We start from the raw sequence: 15,060 nt of genomic DNA on the forward strand, positions 1-15,060 counted from the left end.
GACACAATGTGAAGAAAGTCATGCAGATAGAAGTACAGTGTTGAATTGCAAAGAAAAGATCGCTCTATGTAGATGCTGTAATAAGCATGCAGTCTTACAGTCAGGCTAAAGAGATAAAACCATTCAAAATGACATCAAACATTACCCCAGAAGAATTAAACTGGAAGTATGTATTATTGAGGGCATCTCCATGTCAAACCAAATAATGCTACAAGTGGCCTAGTTAGCTTAAAGGGGCAGTATGTAGTTTTGGAGAAGAAATTCAAACTCAGACGTTTAATATTAACCATACTAATGAGGTAACAATACGTTTGTTCCACAACTGAATAAACAAGTTGCTCTGAGAGGAAAATAAGGTCCCAGAACACTGTTTGAAGCTAGAAAGGTGGCAGGGTCCGCCACATATAAAGTAAAACAGTATGAGGTTGTGTTGTCCTTTGAGGTTAGTTTGTTTATTCAGTCATAAAAACGAAGTTTGTTTATTTAGTTTTTTTAACTATACAAAAACAAGTCAGTGAAGGTCTTTATTTTCTGATAGTCGCATTTCTACATAATGCTCCTTTAACTTTCTGGAAAATGCCATTTAAATTTTTTTTTGTTTGTTTGTTTTGAATGTAATCTAAGCTAATCTAAAATATTTCACAGGTATAATGATTTCCAGTTTACCCACAAACCCTCCTTTTGTGTCGTTGTTATCTGAGATGTCCTTACCCTCATGCCCTCAAACCGAGACAGGGCCCTCAGGGGCCGGAGGGCTCTCAGCGTCCTCAGAGATTTGATGGCTGTGAGCTCAGAGTAGCCTAGAGCATTAGCTACAAGGCTGACAAGGGACACCTGAGAGAAGATTAAGACAGAGAGAGGTGGGGTGAAATGGAAGCAGATGGAAACAGCTCGCCTGGCTCTCACATAAGATGGTGTGGTATCTAGTGTATCTTCTCCTTTAACACTTTCAAGTTCTCAAGAAGTCAATCTGAAAGTCTAAATTATCTTTGTACGGACTGAATATACATACATCTACAATGAGGAAGTCAAGCCAGCACCAGGCGTTGGTGAAGTACTTGACAAAGCCGTATGCCACCCACTTCAACAGCATCTCCAGGATGAAAATGTAAGTGAAGACCTTGTCTGCGTACTCCAGCACTGTTTTGATGGTCCTCCGCTGCTCAATGTATATGTCCTCAAATGCCTATACACAAAGGGATAAATGCAACGACTGATGGAGGAAACGATGAGGCGTGGATTGTGTAATGTTTGCAACCACAGCACCTGATGCAACACAGGTGTGAAAATTCAAACTCTGCTCAGCCAAACCTACCGTTAATGATGCAAGAAATTTTGTTTTGATTTATTCTGGGTCACAAACAGAGATAAACACGCAAACAATGATACAAAAAACACGTACCAGTGCTCCACTGCTGAGCAGGATCATGAATATGATGAATGATTCAAACCAGTTGTGCTCCACAATGATAAAGCAGGTTTTCCTGAGATTCCACCAGCTCTTATAATTTGCTCCCTCCTCATTGATCTGGCAGCACTGGAACCTGCGTACACAGCCTGTAGGGATGTAAAGAAATGACCACACGTGTTATTATGAGTTCCATGTTGACTGAAGGTGAAGATATGATTAAACCAAAACAAATCTCTCTACCTCTTGTCCTTTATTAAGTCCAAGAAAATGTGTAGGAAAGACTATACAGAATAAAGCTCCAATATAAGACTTGGGCACAGCACATAAGCTTTTATTCATGTTTTATCTTTTGTTTTGGTTGTGTGAGGTTATTTTTTATGTTTCTACTTCTCTATGAATTACAAGTTTATTCCTCTTTGAAACTGTGCACTGAAGTGTGTATTAAATTGTCTTATATGTGACAAGAACACAATTTATTGCACATGTTTCAAGGACATATATCACTCAACAGAAGGTAGTTATTGTGACAGACCTATTAACCCATTTCAGAGCCTCAACTGTCACATCCTATGTCTGTATTCCACACTCTGGAGAGGTATTTGTAGGTTGTGGAGGTGTGTCGGACTAAATGTCAGGTTACATTACAAACCCAGACAATCCCACAGACTTCTTCTCCCTTTGTCCTGCTGAGCATTCAGATTCACTGTCACTCAGCGGTGAGTATGCACACCGGTGCTAAGCACAAGCAGTTAACGCGATTTACTCTATGTCTTGAAATGTGCTGTTGGAAGCAATTTGTCCCCCCACCTTTCTCGCTCTGTCCCACTTTCCCGCTCCCCATCCTCCGCCCTCAGATCCCCTCTCACCCTCTGTGAAGCAGGCCTCTGGGTCGAGTGACTCTTCTGGCTCAAGCTCCACTGAATCCACCCCATCTCCTGGGGGCCGAATATCAACTGTGCTCCCCTCGGATGAACTCAGACGCTGGGGCTCTGCATCAAGCTTCTGCATGAAGGAGGGTGAAAATAAAAGCTCAAAGTTATACAGCAGTGCCTGAAACGCAAAGGTTCAGTGGTTATTGGAGCCAACCTTCTGAGCTGGTTATCACTGTGATACTCCATTCACATGTACTCCAGTGCCACAAATGTATACCTAGGCACTGTAATAGCTCACAGAGTTGGCCTCTTTAAAGTTATCTTCATTGTATTATCATCATCACATGCAGCATCGATCAAATGTACCTACAGGCTTTGAAATTAGTTTTATCTGATGGCTCAAATCAGATTAAAGCATGGGGAGGTTGGCGTTACAGAAATGCACTGTGGGTACGTTTGATGTGCCCTCGTTTGAGAAAGAGTGCATGCAGTATTCCAGTGCATTATCAATCCAAGCCTGAAATAGTACCAAGCAGAACGTGTGCTGAAGTATTTTCATGTCAACTGAAAAATGACCCCAAATCAGTTTGTTTACAATTTATCCCATTTCCTTAATTGCTTCTGTGAATAATAATTTCCCCACCCTCAAGGCTAGTAATCCACCCACAGAGGGGGCCGCTGAACTTTTTTTCCTCAGTGACATGAAAACACGTTATTTCCATTCCTTGAAAGCAGTGTACAAGCTTCTTCTGTTTGTGTTGAAGTAGACGGAAAACCACATTAGCTTACCAGCAAAAACCAGTACTGTGCACTGTTTATAAGACAGCATGTGGTCTGGCATTTTTTTTTTTGTTCCCATTTGCAAAACGTGTTAGATTAGCACCCATGCATACCCAGAAAACATACAGGACTAAGTATGGTACATCCTTCTTAGCAACAGGCAAAACACAAGTAAGGACAAGTATTGCTGCTGTTGTCAAGTTGTTTTTACTCTGTCTTCCATGCTAACCCTGACAACACTCCTCTGAAACCCCTAAAATGCAGTGATCGACTATATATATTACAGCATCATCTGCACATAGTGAGACTTTTTGGCGTCATAGGGCTTCCTGTCTGTTTTTCTTTGGGCAAACATGGTGTTAAGTGGCCTCATGTCTGATCTGTCTGGGGTGTAAAGTGCAGGAACATGTCATCCTAGACAGTGCAGCAGCTCTGATTGCCGTGGGACCCAGCTAATACGGCATGGGAATGATGGAAGCATGCTGCTCGCAAGTGCATCGTTTTCAGGGGGGATGTTTCCCTCCGGTTTCTCTTTCTATCCTTCAGCAAGAAACCCATTTTACCTCCTCTGCACATGGATTATGTAAGGCTTTTGCATTTCACCTAACACGCTGTTATTTGGAAGGTTTTTGGCAAGTTTTACTATTTGGTATTTAGTTGACTGATGAGATATTTGCAGTGGAAGGAAAGAGGATAACACATGATGTCTATTCAGTATTCAGTGTAATTAGGGATGGAGCTTCTTCAATTTTATGTTTCAACAGGGCTCAAGACTAACAGCATCCTATTGTCACTGGGACCACAGAGCGATCTTTGGGACGAAAGGGATTTTTGTATGCAATATGACTAATTGAATTACAAACTGCTGACTAAGATGGAACACATCTTCTCATGCTGTTACTATTGTTACTATCACTGGCTGGCCTACAAAAAAACATTACATGGATGCAGTAAACTCACTTTTGAGGTGGGACACACCTGTATTTTTTCCTGCAAATGCTACAACTCCTTGCTGAATCTGGCAGGAGAAGCATTAGTTAGCTGCAGCTGACGGGCGGCAGCGTCCTGCATTGTGTCTGGTTGAGGGAGCTAACAGATTTAATGCAACTAAACACACAGCAGGACTGAGAGTTCCTGGTCAGAGTAACACCACAACACTTGTAGAGTAAATACATGTACTACATGATACTTAAAAATTGAAGAAGTAATACTTTGACTTTGGGCCAGTTCAAATTCACTGTGGTTGGTCATAATAATTATTTGGGACAGTGGTGAAAAATGTAGTCTGGAGCCCTGTTTGAGGAAATTAGAAAATGAAAAATTACCTTCATTTAGTGCACCATCATAAGCAAGTCTAAAATGTGCTTGAATAGAAACTGACATGTGTTATCTGTTTTTACCACCCTGCAAAGATCCACATTGATTCATATATGTTTCAAAATGATCTCTTTGGAAATAATTCTGTAAAGAGTCTTTCATCACTCTACTGCAATTTGATTATCACAGGAAACGAGTACATACAACTACTTCTTGTGTGTATGCATGGGCTATGAACCAGACAAATGAATTTTGTCAAACTACAGCAAAATTCATTCCTCCATTCCATCTTTTTTCCTCATTCTCCTCCACCTCCTCTCCTCCTTCATTCTCAAGCTCAGTGTGTTGATGCCAATCAAGTCCCAAAACCAAGTCAAAAACCAAGCAATGAAATCAAAAGCAAAGATCATGTTAGATGAGTTTGTCTATCAATGGAAAAAGGTGGTGTGGCTCATTCCTAATGGTTTGTAACTGCAATACAGCCTGATGCTTGGAGATAAATTATGACAGGGGAGGGAGGGGGTAAAGGGAAAACTCAAAGGAGTACAGCATTGAGTGCTGCTGTTTGGGGAAGGGGATGTATAAAGCAAAGGGGGTGGGCTGGGAAAGGGGGTGGGGGACGGAGGGCAGACCAGGCAAAGAACGAAAATGGGCAATCCATTGAAGGTATGAGAAAAATATGTTGTTGTCTGTAATGGCATAGGCAGTCCTCATGGTTAGTGCTATGGTACAATAAAGTGGTCTTACAATTCTCCTCTCACTGAAAACCTTGAGAGCGCCTGTGACACAGCTGCAATAACAAACGGGGGGTTAAACAAAGTAAGTCAAACACACCAAAAGCCAGCATACAACCTCAAGTCTGCTTTTTGCTGCAAGGCACAGTTGGGGAACAAGTTAGCCACAAGAAACATCAATTTAGATTTCCCTGAAAGCATTTTCCTCATTAGATGCAATGTAAAAGAGTGGAAAGCTGTTTGACACTCATATCACGCGACAGACACACCAACAGCTCACACCAAATGTTTATTGTGTAACTCTAAATGCCTAAATTAAAGGTCCCATATTGCCGAAAGAGAGATTTGCTGTCGTGTCGGGGTGCTATAAAACACTATGAAAATCCACGGAGAAATACACAAGCTCAAACTCAGAAACTGTGCCTTTTATCGAACCGCCAGCACCTCTGTAAGGTTGTGATGTTACAACTATACAGTCACTGTCCTCAGCATGGCCAAGGTCGCAAAGAAAAAGAAAGATGTTTGCAGAAACAAGCTAGGTGGGTCATGCTCAGAGCTGTGAGAGCTAACCAATCAGAGCAGACTGAGCTTTTTGAGAGGCGGGCCTCAAAGAGACAGACACTGAAATAGAGCATTCAGATGGAGGAATGCAGCACTGGATAGTAAGAGAAAAATAATGTATTTTATGAACATTATAGAATGTAAATATTTTCTAGTAGACACCAAAAACAAAAGTATGAACCTAAAAATTTGGATAATATGGGATCTTTAATATTCACTAACTGTAATTTAATCAAACGTGATAACACAGTGGGTCAGAAATGTCCAAATATGTTTTAACCGGTGATTAACTATCACAATTCTCCAACTCCAAGTCGGGCTACAGGGTGTGGAGATCAGCGGTGACACGTGAGAGCACTGCTTGATCCAGATATGGAGCATGATGTGCCATAGCTCAAAATAGTCTCCTGGGTTTGTTTTGAATCACAGGGAATTGGCACCACACCCACAGTGGCAGGTTGACATCACCAGGGAGCACAGCCCAAATGCTCTGCCAGCCTGGCAATACTTGACATCAAACCTGGCATTTACTCTGTTAGAATAGCCAATGCATTACAGAATTCGCCACGCTATTGATGACGCTATGATTTACATTTAGAAAAAACAGATTGCTGTTTCATTCATTTCATTCTCACACAGGCACACATATGCAATTTTCCCAGTGACGCACGGAACAATGAATTACGTAGTCTCTTTCACACATGTGTATAATACTGAACTGCATTTGCAAGTCAACCATATAACACTGTACACAAACACACTGACATGTACACTTAGGACAAAGGCACACTTGAGTCATTAATTGTCATGGTGCTTTCTTCTTCTAGGACAAAGTCTAACTCCAGAAGATCCCCACAGCGTGATGAATGTACAAATGAGTCAGCAGGTATGTTATTTTCAAACTGCTTGACTCTTCGTGAAAAAAGCCATCTCTATGCAAATTCCTGACATATTCATACATTATCTGACTTGCGTAGGGTATTGACTTTTACACGTAGAAAGGAGCTAATCTGATAAAAAAGCTGTGTGACTCAAGAGATTTCCAACAAACTGACAGAGACGTCAGTCATCCAATCAAAGAGCTTCATCTTACCTCTTTGCTGCCCTCCACATCCGACGAGTCACTGCTGAAATCTTCTGTGTTTAGGTTTTCAAAGTCCGACTCGCCCACAGCGATAGGCACCGTGACTGTCAGGCTGGGGTTATGAATAAATGACATGTAGTCACATTCCTCCATTGGGTACTTCCCCGTAGTGTCCCCACCAACCACGACCCCAACTACCAGCCCCCCTCCTGGCCGTCCATTGCCTTCTGTCATGTACACCCCACTCGGGTCTTTGGTGATCTCCACTGAAGTGTGGTTGGAGATGCAGTTGCCCTTGCCGTTGCTGTGCAGCTCATCCAGAGGTTTGCTCTCCTCAGCCAGACCGGAGCCCTTACCACCCCCACTAAAGCAGAGGCTCTGGAGGAAATGCCGCACAGTTGTTTTGACGAATGCGATGCCTCGCTGGATCCGGCCAACTGCGATCTGCAGGTTGTTCATCTCACTGTCATCGTCTGTTGCTGCCAGGTTGTCAGCGCTGAATGAGCTCAGAAGGAGAGCCAGGAACAGGTTCAGAACCTGGGAAGAAGTGGACATGATTGACCTTATAACCATTAAACAAGATTAGTGTCTAAAGGACTTGACTTTGTAATCTTGAAAATAAAGAGGCAGAACCCCATACCACCAGGTTTCCAATGACCATAACCATCATGAAGACGATCAGGCACATGCTCTGCCCGGCCACCTCCATGCAGTCCCACATGGTCTCGATCCATTCTCCGCACAGCACCCGGAACACGATGAGGAAGGAGTGGAAGAAGTCGTGCATGTGCCAGCGAGGCAGCTGACAGTCATCGGAGATCTTACACACACACTCCTTGTAGCTCTTCCCAAACAGCTGCATGCCCACCACGGCGAAGATGAACACGATGATGGCCAGCACCAGAGTCAAGTTCCCCAGAGCGCCAACTGAGTTACCAATGATCTTGATCAGCATGTTCAGAGTGGGCCAGGACTTGGCCAGTTTGAAGACCCTCAGCTGTGTCAAAGAAAGTTGAAAGTGTCTGATTTTCACAGCGTTTTTGATTAACATTCAATAGATTAATAAATATATAATTATATATAACATCAGTTCTCATAGCCTCTAGCCTGGCTTTGTCCACAGGTAAAAACAAATCTGTCAGCTGCCAGTCCAGCTGTCCCGGTGATGGTTTATACTACCAAACATGCCAAGTGATGTCAAAAGCTTGAGGAAAAGACAGCGTCAAAGAGAGCTGCCTCAAAAAACAGATGGAGGTGAGAATGGCATCAGGATTATATAACTTCTAACTATCTAGCATTTCTATGAGTGTGTGCTCAATTTCAACATGTAAAAGACGACTGACTGTGACCTCAAACAAACTAGAAGCACAGCAACAGTCATACCAAGCTAATCAGGTGAACAGAAAAAAAACACACTATGCCCCAACGGCTACAACTCTCAGTGGAACATTTCATGTATTTTCAAAAGCTCTTGTTACATCATTACCTCATTAATAGCGTGAATGTTATTGAGAGAGCCATCGCGGGCTCCCGACTCTAGGAGCACGGGTACATAACTCTGATCAACAGCAGACAGTTCATGTAATTCAGCTTTTCTAAGAAGATTAGTCAGCCAGAGCTCTTACCAATCTGAAGGACCTGAGCACAGAGAGGCCTTCCACGTTGGCCAAGCCGAGCTCTATCAGACTCAGACTGACAATGATGCCGTCAAAGACGTTCCAACCCTCCTGGAAGTAGTAGTAGGGATCCAGGGCGATGATCTTAAAGCACATCTCTGCTGTGAAGATGCCCGTGAACACCTAGTGACAAAAAGGGCAAATACTACTTTTAAAACCCTAATCTGTACCATGGCACATGTTAATGTGTCTTGTACGCATATCAGACAATACTTGCCAGGTTTCCAACTGAGAGGACGTTAGCAAACTCTGTAGTCATGGGGTAATGCTCCATGGCCATGAAAAGGGTGTTGAGGACGATACAAATGGTGATAGCCAGATCCACAAATGGGTCCATGACCACACTGTTGACTACCTCCTTGATTTTCAGCCATGCTGGGCAACAGTCCCAGATCAGAGCGGTGTTGGCAAATCTATACCAGCAAGGGGGGCATTTCTGTCTCGACTCTTCAAGCTCTGGAAAAGGAGAAATGAACACATTTTGTTTTAAGAAAAAGCAGGTAAGAATTATTCCTTTACACTGTATATGCCATGCCAGTTTTCTCTAGAACTAAAATGTCATGGTGTAAAGTTCAAGAAGTTCGGGAATGAAATAATTCAAGAAAGTCAAAAACATATGGCGTGACCCTTTACCTTCCATGGTGTTGGTGAGTATACTGGCCACACTCATTGCTCTCTGCCTGCCCCCTGGTTCATCTAAATAATCCATGGATGGCTGGTGAAAACCTGACCTCCGTTTCTTAAGCTCAGTATCAGTGGTTGTCCCCTTGGGAAAAAACAAAAACAAAAAACATGAAATAAACATAATCATGACAAGACATGATATTGGACAGCAGCCACTTCAAGCTGCACAGAGCTGATCAAGCAAAACAGGAAGTCAGGCAGTGTTGCATAGTTCATCTGGTCAATTTTCAAAATAGAACACGCTGTCAGACTCTAATCTATAGCACAACACAGTCAGAGATTATAAGGAAACACACTTAAAACAGAAAATTAAAGAACAATGTAAATGCATAGCCATCCTCCCATGGTAGAGGAACAAAAACCAAGAAATATGAAAAAACAAACACAATCTGAACAAGTCAACAATATCAGGCAGGCATGAGGCTCCACTCCTGAAACATTCCCGGTGGGATATGAAGTTGAGGACGGAACAAAACAGCATCGTACAGTGAGGTTAGGGAGACATGCCCAGTGGAGTCCAGGTGTCAGGGGATCACTAAAGTCAGTTGGGTTCACACCATGTGTTTAACTCAGATCTCTTTAAGTCTCACATTGTCTGGGCTTCGTGTAGGCCTGTAGGCTTCGATTTTAAACAGCTGAACACATCTCTTTGATCGACTGTACATGCAAAGGACTAATTTATTCATCAACATAAGAACACTAGAATGGGGATAAATGTAACTACAGTGTATGAACTTAAAGCATGAAACAAGCAGTTAAGTCACCTCAGGCAGCAGGAGACCTACAGGGGAGGTTGTTACTGAAGTCCCACCGACCAGCGACACCACACCATTGCAGTCTACGGAGCAGTGCATCTTGCCGTTGGCGGGCAGCATGATCCTTGGCGCCCCGAGGCTGGTCTGGCTGATGGCGCTGCAGCGGCGCTCGAGGCGGCGTGGCAAGAACAGGGAGCCCCGGCGGCTGTCGCTCTCCTCGAAGGTGCTGTGCTCGTCGTCGGCGAAGTCGTTCTCAGAGCCCATGTCTCGCGCACGGCCTCGGAAGCTGAACAGGCTCGCTCGACTGTTCCTCCGAGGTGAGAAGAGGGATCCACGGATACTGAGGAGAGACTGGTGAAGGAGAGAATGGTGAATCCTCCTTGATTTATCTTTAAGTATGTGTTTTTAAGAAATAGATTTTGGGAATTGGCAATCAGTCTTCTCATCGAACTTTCTACAAGAATTGTAGAAAGTTAGATGAGAAGACTGATACCACTTATGTCTGTAAGCTAAATAGAAGCTAAAGCCAGCAGCCAGTTAGCTTAGCTTTGCATAAAGACTGGATACAAGGGGAAATGGCTAGCCTGGTTCAGTCTGAAAGCAACAAAACCGCCCCATTTGAGGCTAAATCTGTATTAAAAGGGCACTATGTAGTTTTGCAGCTTCCAGTCTTCATTCTAAGCTAAATTAAGCAAGACGGCTACTGGCTCTAGCTTTATAGTGAAAGGACAGATGTTAGTATGGTGTCCACCTTCTCATGTAACTACTTTTGAAAGAATACATACTGTTATGGGTGGCCCTGGCTTTATATGATTACTGGTTTTAACTGTATCAGTGGCGTGATGTGACATGTCTGAAGAGACTAACTTAGTGCACTTTTTATTCCTCTGTCAGGGAAGTATTCACCTGGTTGGGTGAGGAGCATCTCTTCTCATAGGAGAGCCTGTTGGCATCGATAGAGAAGCGAAAGCTGGACCTCTTGATGCTGTCCTCAGACTCAGACTTGTGGAACTTGTCCCTTGCCCCCCTCTCCTCCTCCTCCTCCCTCTGCTTCCTCTTCTTGCGCCTGTTGCGTCGTTCCTTGGCACTTTTCGAGCTGAGCTTCGACGTCCCCGAGGAGGACTCAGAGGTGGGGCCCCCTCTCCCGCTGTACTCTCCGCTCTCCGTGGCTGCTGCCGCGGCAACCTACCAGCCAATCAGAGCACAAACACAGTTGTCATGGCGACCCCGTGCCTGTCTCAGAGGCTCTCGTGGACTGGAGTGGAGGAGAAAGCCTGGCAGCTGAGAGCAGCAGCAGCAGCAGCATGAAGAACCAAATAAGCCTCAGACGCCTTCTAAAAATGGACGCCTGAATGTTTTCATGCAAACCAAAACATTTCCAGAGCAAACCAGTGCATAGCAAATCCAACATCAGACAACCTCTTGGATTTTTCCGTGAGGAACATGATTCACTATCATGTGCATTGACAGACATTCTGCTTCATATTAGGATTTTTCCATGAAATGCTGGGGAGCTAGTTTGGGGGATGTGAGTAGGTAAAATCTGGTATTTTAAAAGGAAAAGATTGCCTGTATAGTTACAAATTCCGATCTGACTCTGTAGCAATCAGGGAACAAACAATCACTTTAATTAAATTTCATTGCTTTCTCTTGTTTATCTCTCATCTATGTGCTAATGGAGAGAAATGCCTCTCTGTCCCACAAGACACAGCACTATCGTAAGAGGATTTAAGAGTCTGTCATGGCAACTACAACCAACAACAACAATCTGAATGTGCACGAGCCTGATAAGACATAGCTGAGCCTGGCTAAATAGCCACTGAAGGGTCAAACAGAGGTGGAAACATAAAGCAAGGCAGAAAAATGGAAGAGGACCTATCTGACGTGTGACTAATGAGGGTGAGATAAGAAGGATGCCACGTGGTATTGAACTATATGCACAAAGTAAAACAAAATATAGCTCTTGATTCATCTTTAAGTCATCACCGTCAACCTTTTTTGGGTTACTGCAGCTCACGTCACATCAGATGAGCTCATGTTCATCAACGCTACCCTACCTCCACAACCATCTGTTATGTTCCAAATGTGCTGTCACTTAATTTTTAAAGAGGATGTTAAGTAGCACTACATTTAAGTAGATACTGTTACAATCAGTTAACATACACTTGAACTGTCAATGTCAATGGTCAGTTTTGTCAAATCTGCATTCATAATATTTCCACTAGGAATAGCAGGAGCTGGATCTTCTTACCATTTACCAAATGCTTTGGTAATACTTTTGCTAATATTTTAATAGTTTACCTCATGCTAATTATTTCAACTGTTTACTTTTAACTATTTTAGCTACTTTTATCTAGTTATCTAAATTATTGACTTTTAGCTAACTATATCAACTAATTGTCAACTATTCTACACATTTATAAAATACTTGAAGCTAACTAAGCTTTTCACATATCCATGATTTAGGATGTTTTATTTAAACTGTTTGTCTGCAAAATGTTTAGGTTATTATTTCAAATATTGATCCCATACTTTCTATGTCATACAATTAATCCATTTATTTTTGTTTACTATTTTGGTGTAGTCTATTGATGCTGGTTATTGTAACAATATACTGTATATAGCTAGAGATTAGCACCGCACCAATATTGGGTGTTTGCTTTCTCATAAACATAAAAAAAACAGAACAGTCTATTTCTGACAAAATCCAAATTTCTATTCTTGTTTAATTAGTCGAGCTCCCCCACAATGTTGTCACATCCCCCCTGGCAACTGTAGAATTAGTCTCAGGGGTTGAAGTGCCCTGTGATGGAAATCACTGCTGTATATCACCAATCTGTGCCAATCAATGCCACACAGCAGGACAGAAACAGACTGACTTGACATGACAAGCTTCAAAATAACTGGTTGGCTGCCCAGGAAGGTATGGTTGTCCCTTGACGATGAGAATCTGATACATACATGGTACCAGCGGTTACAGCAACAGTAAGTATAATCACATGCAATTCATTCAGCTCATTTTTCTTTCTGTAGGTCGACCAAGGACTCCTGAGCCCACAGGGAACAGCAGAGGGGTGTCAGTCATCCTGGACAGTAAATCCCTCTGTTACCCGGGGCAACGGTAATTTTGGCAGCTGGCTCAAGACTTTAAGCTCAAGAGTCAACAGAGGCTCTGTAGTTAAACACGAGGACATTCTCCCAGCCACTCCTCTATGTTTATAAAATACTCAAACTTTTGTAAGTGCACAGCAAAAAAAATCTAAAGGTCCTTAAAGTTCCCTGGCACTTTAAAAGGCTAAAACATCACTTTTTAAAATGGAATTCTCAATGAAGAAATTACTGTCGAATGAAGTGTTTGAGATAATTAGATACAGACTGTCAGACTCAAATCTAAAGAGATGAAATGTCCTGCCTGAGCCTCCTCCTGCTGTCTCTTCAGCTGCTCCAGCATGGCCTGGAACTCCTCCTCCTTCTGCTGGGCCTCCTCGATGGTTGCCTGGTTCTGCTCGTCATAAGCCATGGCCACAACAGCCAAGATCAGGTTGACCAGGTAGAAGGAGCCCAGGAAGATCACCAGCACAAAGAAGATCATGTAGGGTTTTCCTGCTGCACGCAAAGTCTGATGGATCAAAGACGGACAGGAGAGGAGAAGAGGTTGGAATTTAACAACGACCTGTTTATCAGCTATTCATGAGAGTAAAAGACAGATGTCATCATGGATGTTTGTCGTGTCTCTTCTTTGTAGTTGGATAAACACAATATGTAGTGTTCAGTTGTGGTCATCCCATTGTTTGGTGACTTGCAAATATCAAATTGCGGCATTGTGCTGCTGCAGTGCAAAACAAAACACACAAAAAACCCCTTACGTAACAGGCCTAGTCTGTAATTACAGAGTGACACGCCCGTTTGAGAAAACTGAAAAAGCTAGCTGGATATGTTTGCTCAGATATTAACTGACTTTAGCCACAGACCTATGTACAAGATATGACGGGTTAGAAACGTTCCACAAAGCTCACTGTAACCAGCTTTCACAGATGGTTAATATTCCCAAAAGACGAGTAAATTCTGCATCTATAATGATCATAAATGTGTCACAGGAATCGCCTGGAGTTCTACCAACCTGCTGGTAGAGGTTTTCCCAGTAGTCCTGCGTCATTAGTCGGAACAGAGAGAGGAACGCCCAGCTGAAGGTGTCGAAGCTGGTGTAGCCATAGTCTGGATTACGACCAGCTTTTATGCATATGAAGCCCTCTGGACAGAGCCTGTCAGGACACGCAGGTGTTAGAAACAAAAGGTATCATGTGTCGCGTATGAACATAATTATGTATGGCAAGAACAAACAATATATTGTTTGGTAGCACAAACTGATCTGTAACATGATGTTAAATTTTGATTTACAGCGCTGCTGGATCCTCTTGACCCGATGCTACACACAAACATTTAACATCACGTAACAAAATCAAATCATGTTTTCTGTGGAGAGCCACCTGATGTTGGTTGTTCTCAGCTTGTCTTTTTTGTTTTCAATCTTGTCCTGTTAAGCCGCCATGCAGGACCATTGTGTGCAGTACAGTCCAGTCAGCTTGACACTGATTTGTGTTGATGTTGCATCTTACTAAAAGTTTAGACGTAACACACCTGCTGTACATATTACACTCTGTCTCACCTCTAAAAAAAAAAAACGTCTCTAAAGTCAACGTTTGGAACTGCAACTGAAACACCTGTGTGACTTCTTGGACTGACATTTAGACAAACGACTTCAATATCAGCTTAAATCAATACACAGAAAACAAAGATTTTGCCAAAACACATTAAATGAAACGCACCCATAGTTAACCAGCAGTTTAGATTCCTGTGATGCCTCAGCGCGCTGGCGACTGTCGACACTAATTGTGTACGCTAAGCTTTGTGGTGCATCTAATTGGCCATATAAATAAAACATGTCAAGCCTTACCCTGCGCCACTGCCGTTCCCACAGAGCAGAGCGTCCCTGCGGCCAGGGAGGTAATAGTAATTATCTGGAGGAGGGGGGAGACAGAGGGATGGTCAGTGAACGCCACATATGAAGAAACAGAAAAAGGTTGATGAGGGACAGGCAGACTGTGTCATATTTTCATGGCGTCATATTGTAATGTGATGAAGAGAAAGAAGGAGAAAGGTGGTGATCTGTTATTTTGTTTAAACAC

The 15,060-nt window shown here is 42.8% G+C and overlaps 1 protein-coding gene across 5 annotated transcripts in view; it reads right to left on the minus strand.

Moving 5' to 3' along the window:
* The window catches only part of scn1lab (sodium channel, voltage-gated, type I like, alpha b), a 35,561-nt gene that overhangs the window by 7,966 nt on the left and 12,535 nt on the right, over positions 1-15,060 (minus strand). For 4 of the 5 annotated variants that reach the window (XM_037090435.1, XM_037090438.1, XM_037090437.1 and 1 more), the window contains 14 exons: positions 14,829-14,892; positions 13,995-14,136; positions 13,287-13,493; positions 10,781-11,059; positions 9,884-10,225; positions 9,069-9,201; positions 8,653-8,891; positions 8,385-8,558; positions 7,400-7,756; positions 6,769-7,296; positions 2,278-2,413; positions 1,403-1,557; positions 1,013-1,186; positions 712-834 (listed from right to left, as the gene is read on the minus strand). In XM_037090435.1, coding sequence (XP_036946330.1) covers positions 712-834; positions 1,013-1,186; positions 1,403-1,557; positions 2,278-2,413; positions 6,769-7,296; positions 7,400-7,756; positions 8,385-8,558; positions 8,653-8,891; positions 9,069-9,201; positions 9,884-10,225; positions 10,781-11,059; positions 13,287-13,493; positions 13,995-14,136; positions 14,829-14,892 — 3,053 coding nt within the window. The remainder of the gene's footprint in view (positions 1-711; positions 835-1,012; positions 1,187-1,402; positions 1,558-2,277; positions 2,414-6,768; positions 7,297-7,399; positions 7,757-8,384; positions 8,559-8,652; positions 8,892-9,068; positions 9,202-9,883; positions 10,226-10,780; positions 11,060-13,286; positions 13,494-13,994; positions 14,137-14,828; positions 14,893-15,060) is intronic. The other variant, XM_037090439.1, reaches the window with a different exon arrangement.

This window comes from Acanthopagrus latus, chromosome 24, assembly GCF_904848185.1.
Source record: "Acanthopagrus latus isolate v.2019 chromosome 24, fAcaLat1.1, whole genome shotgun sequence".
Taxonomy (NCBI): Eukaryota; Metazoa; Chordata; class Actinopteri; order Spariformes; family Sparidae; genus Acanthopagrus; species Acanthopagrus latus.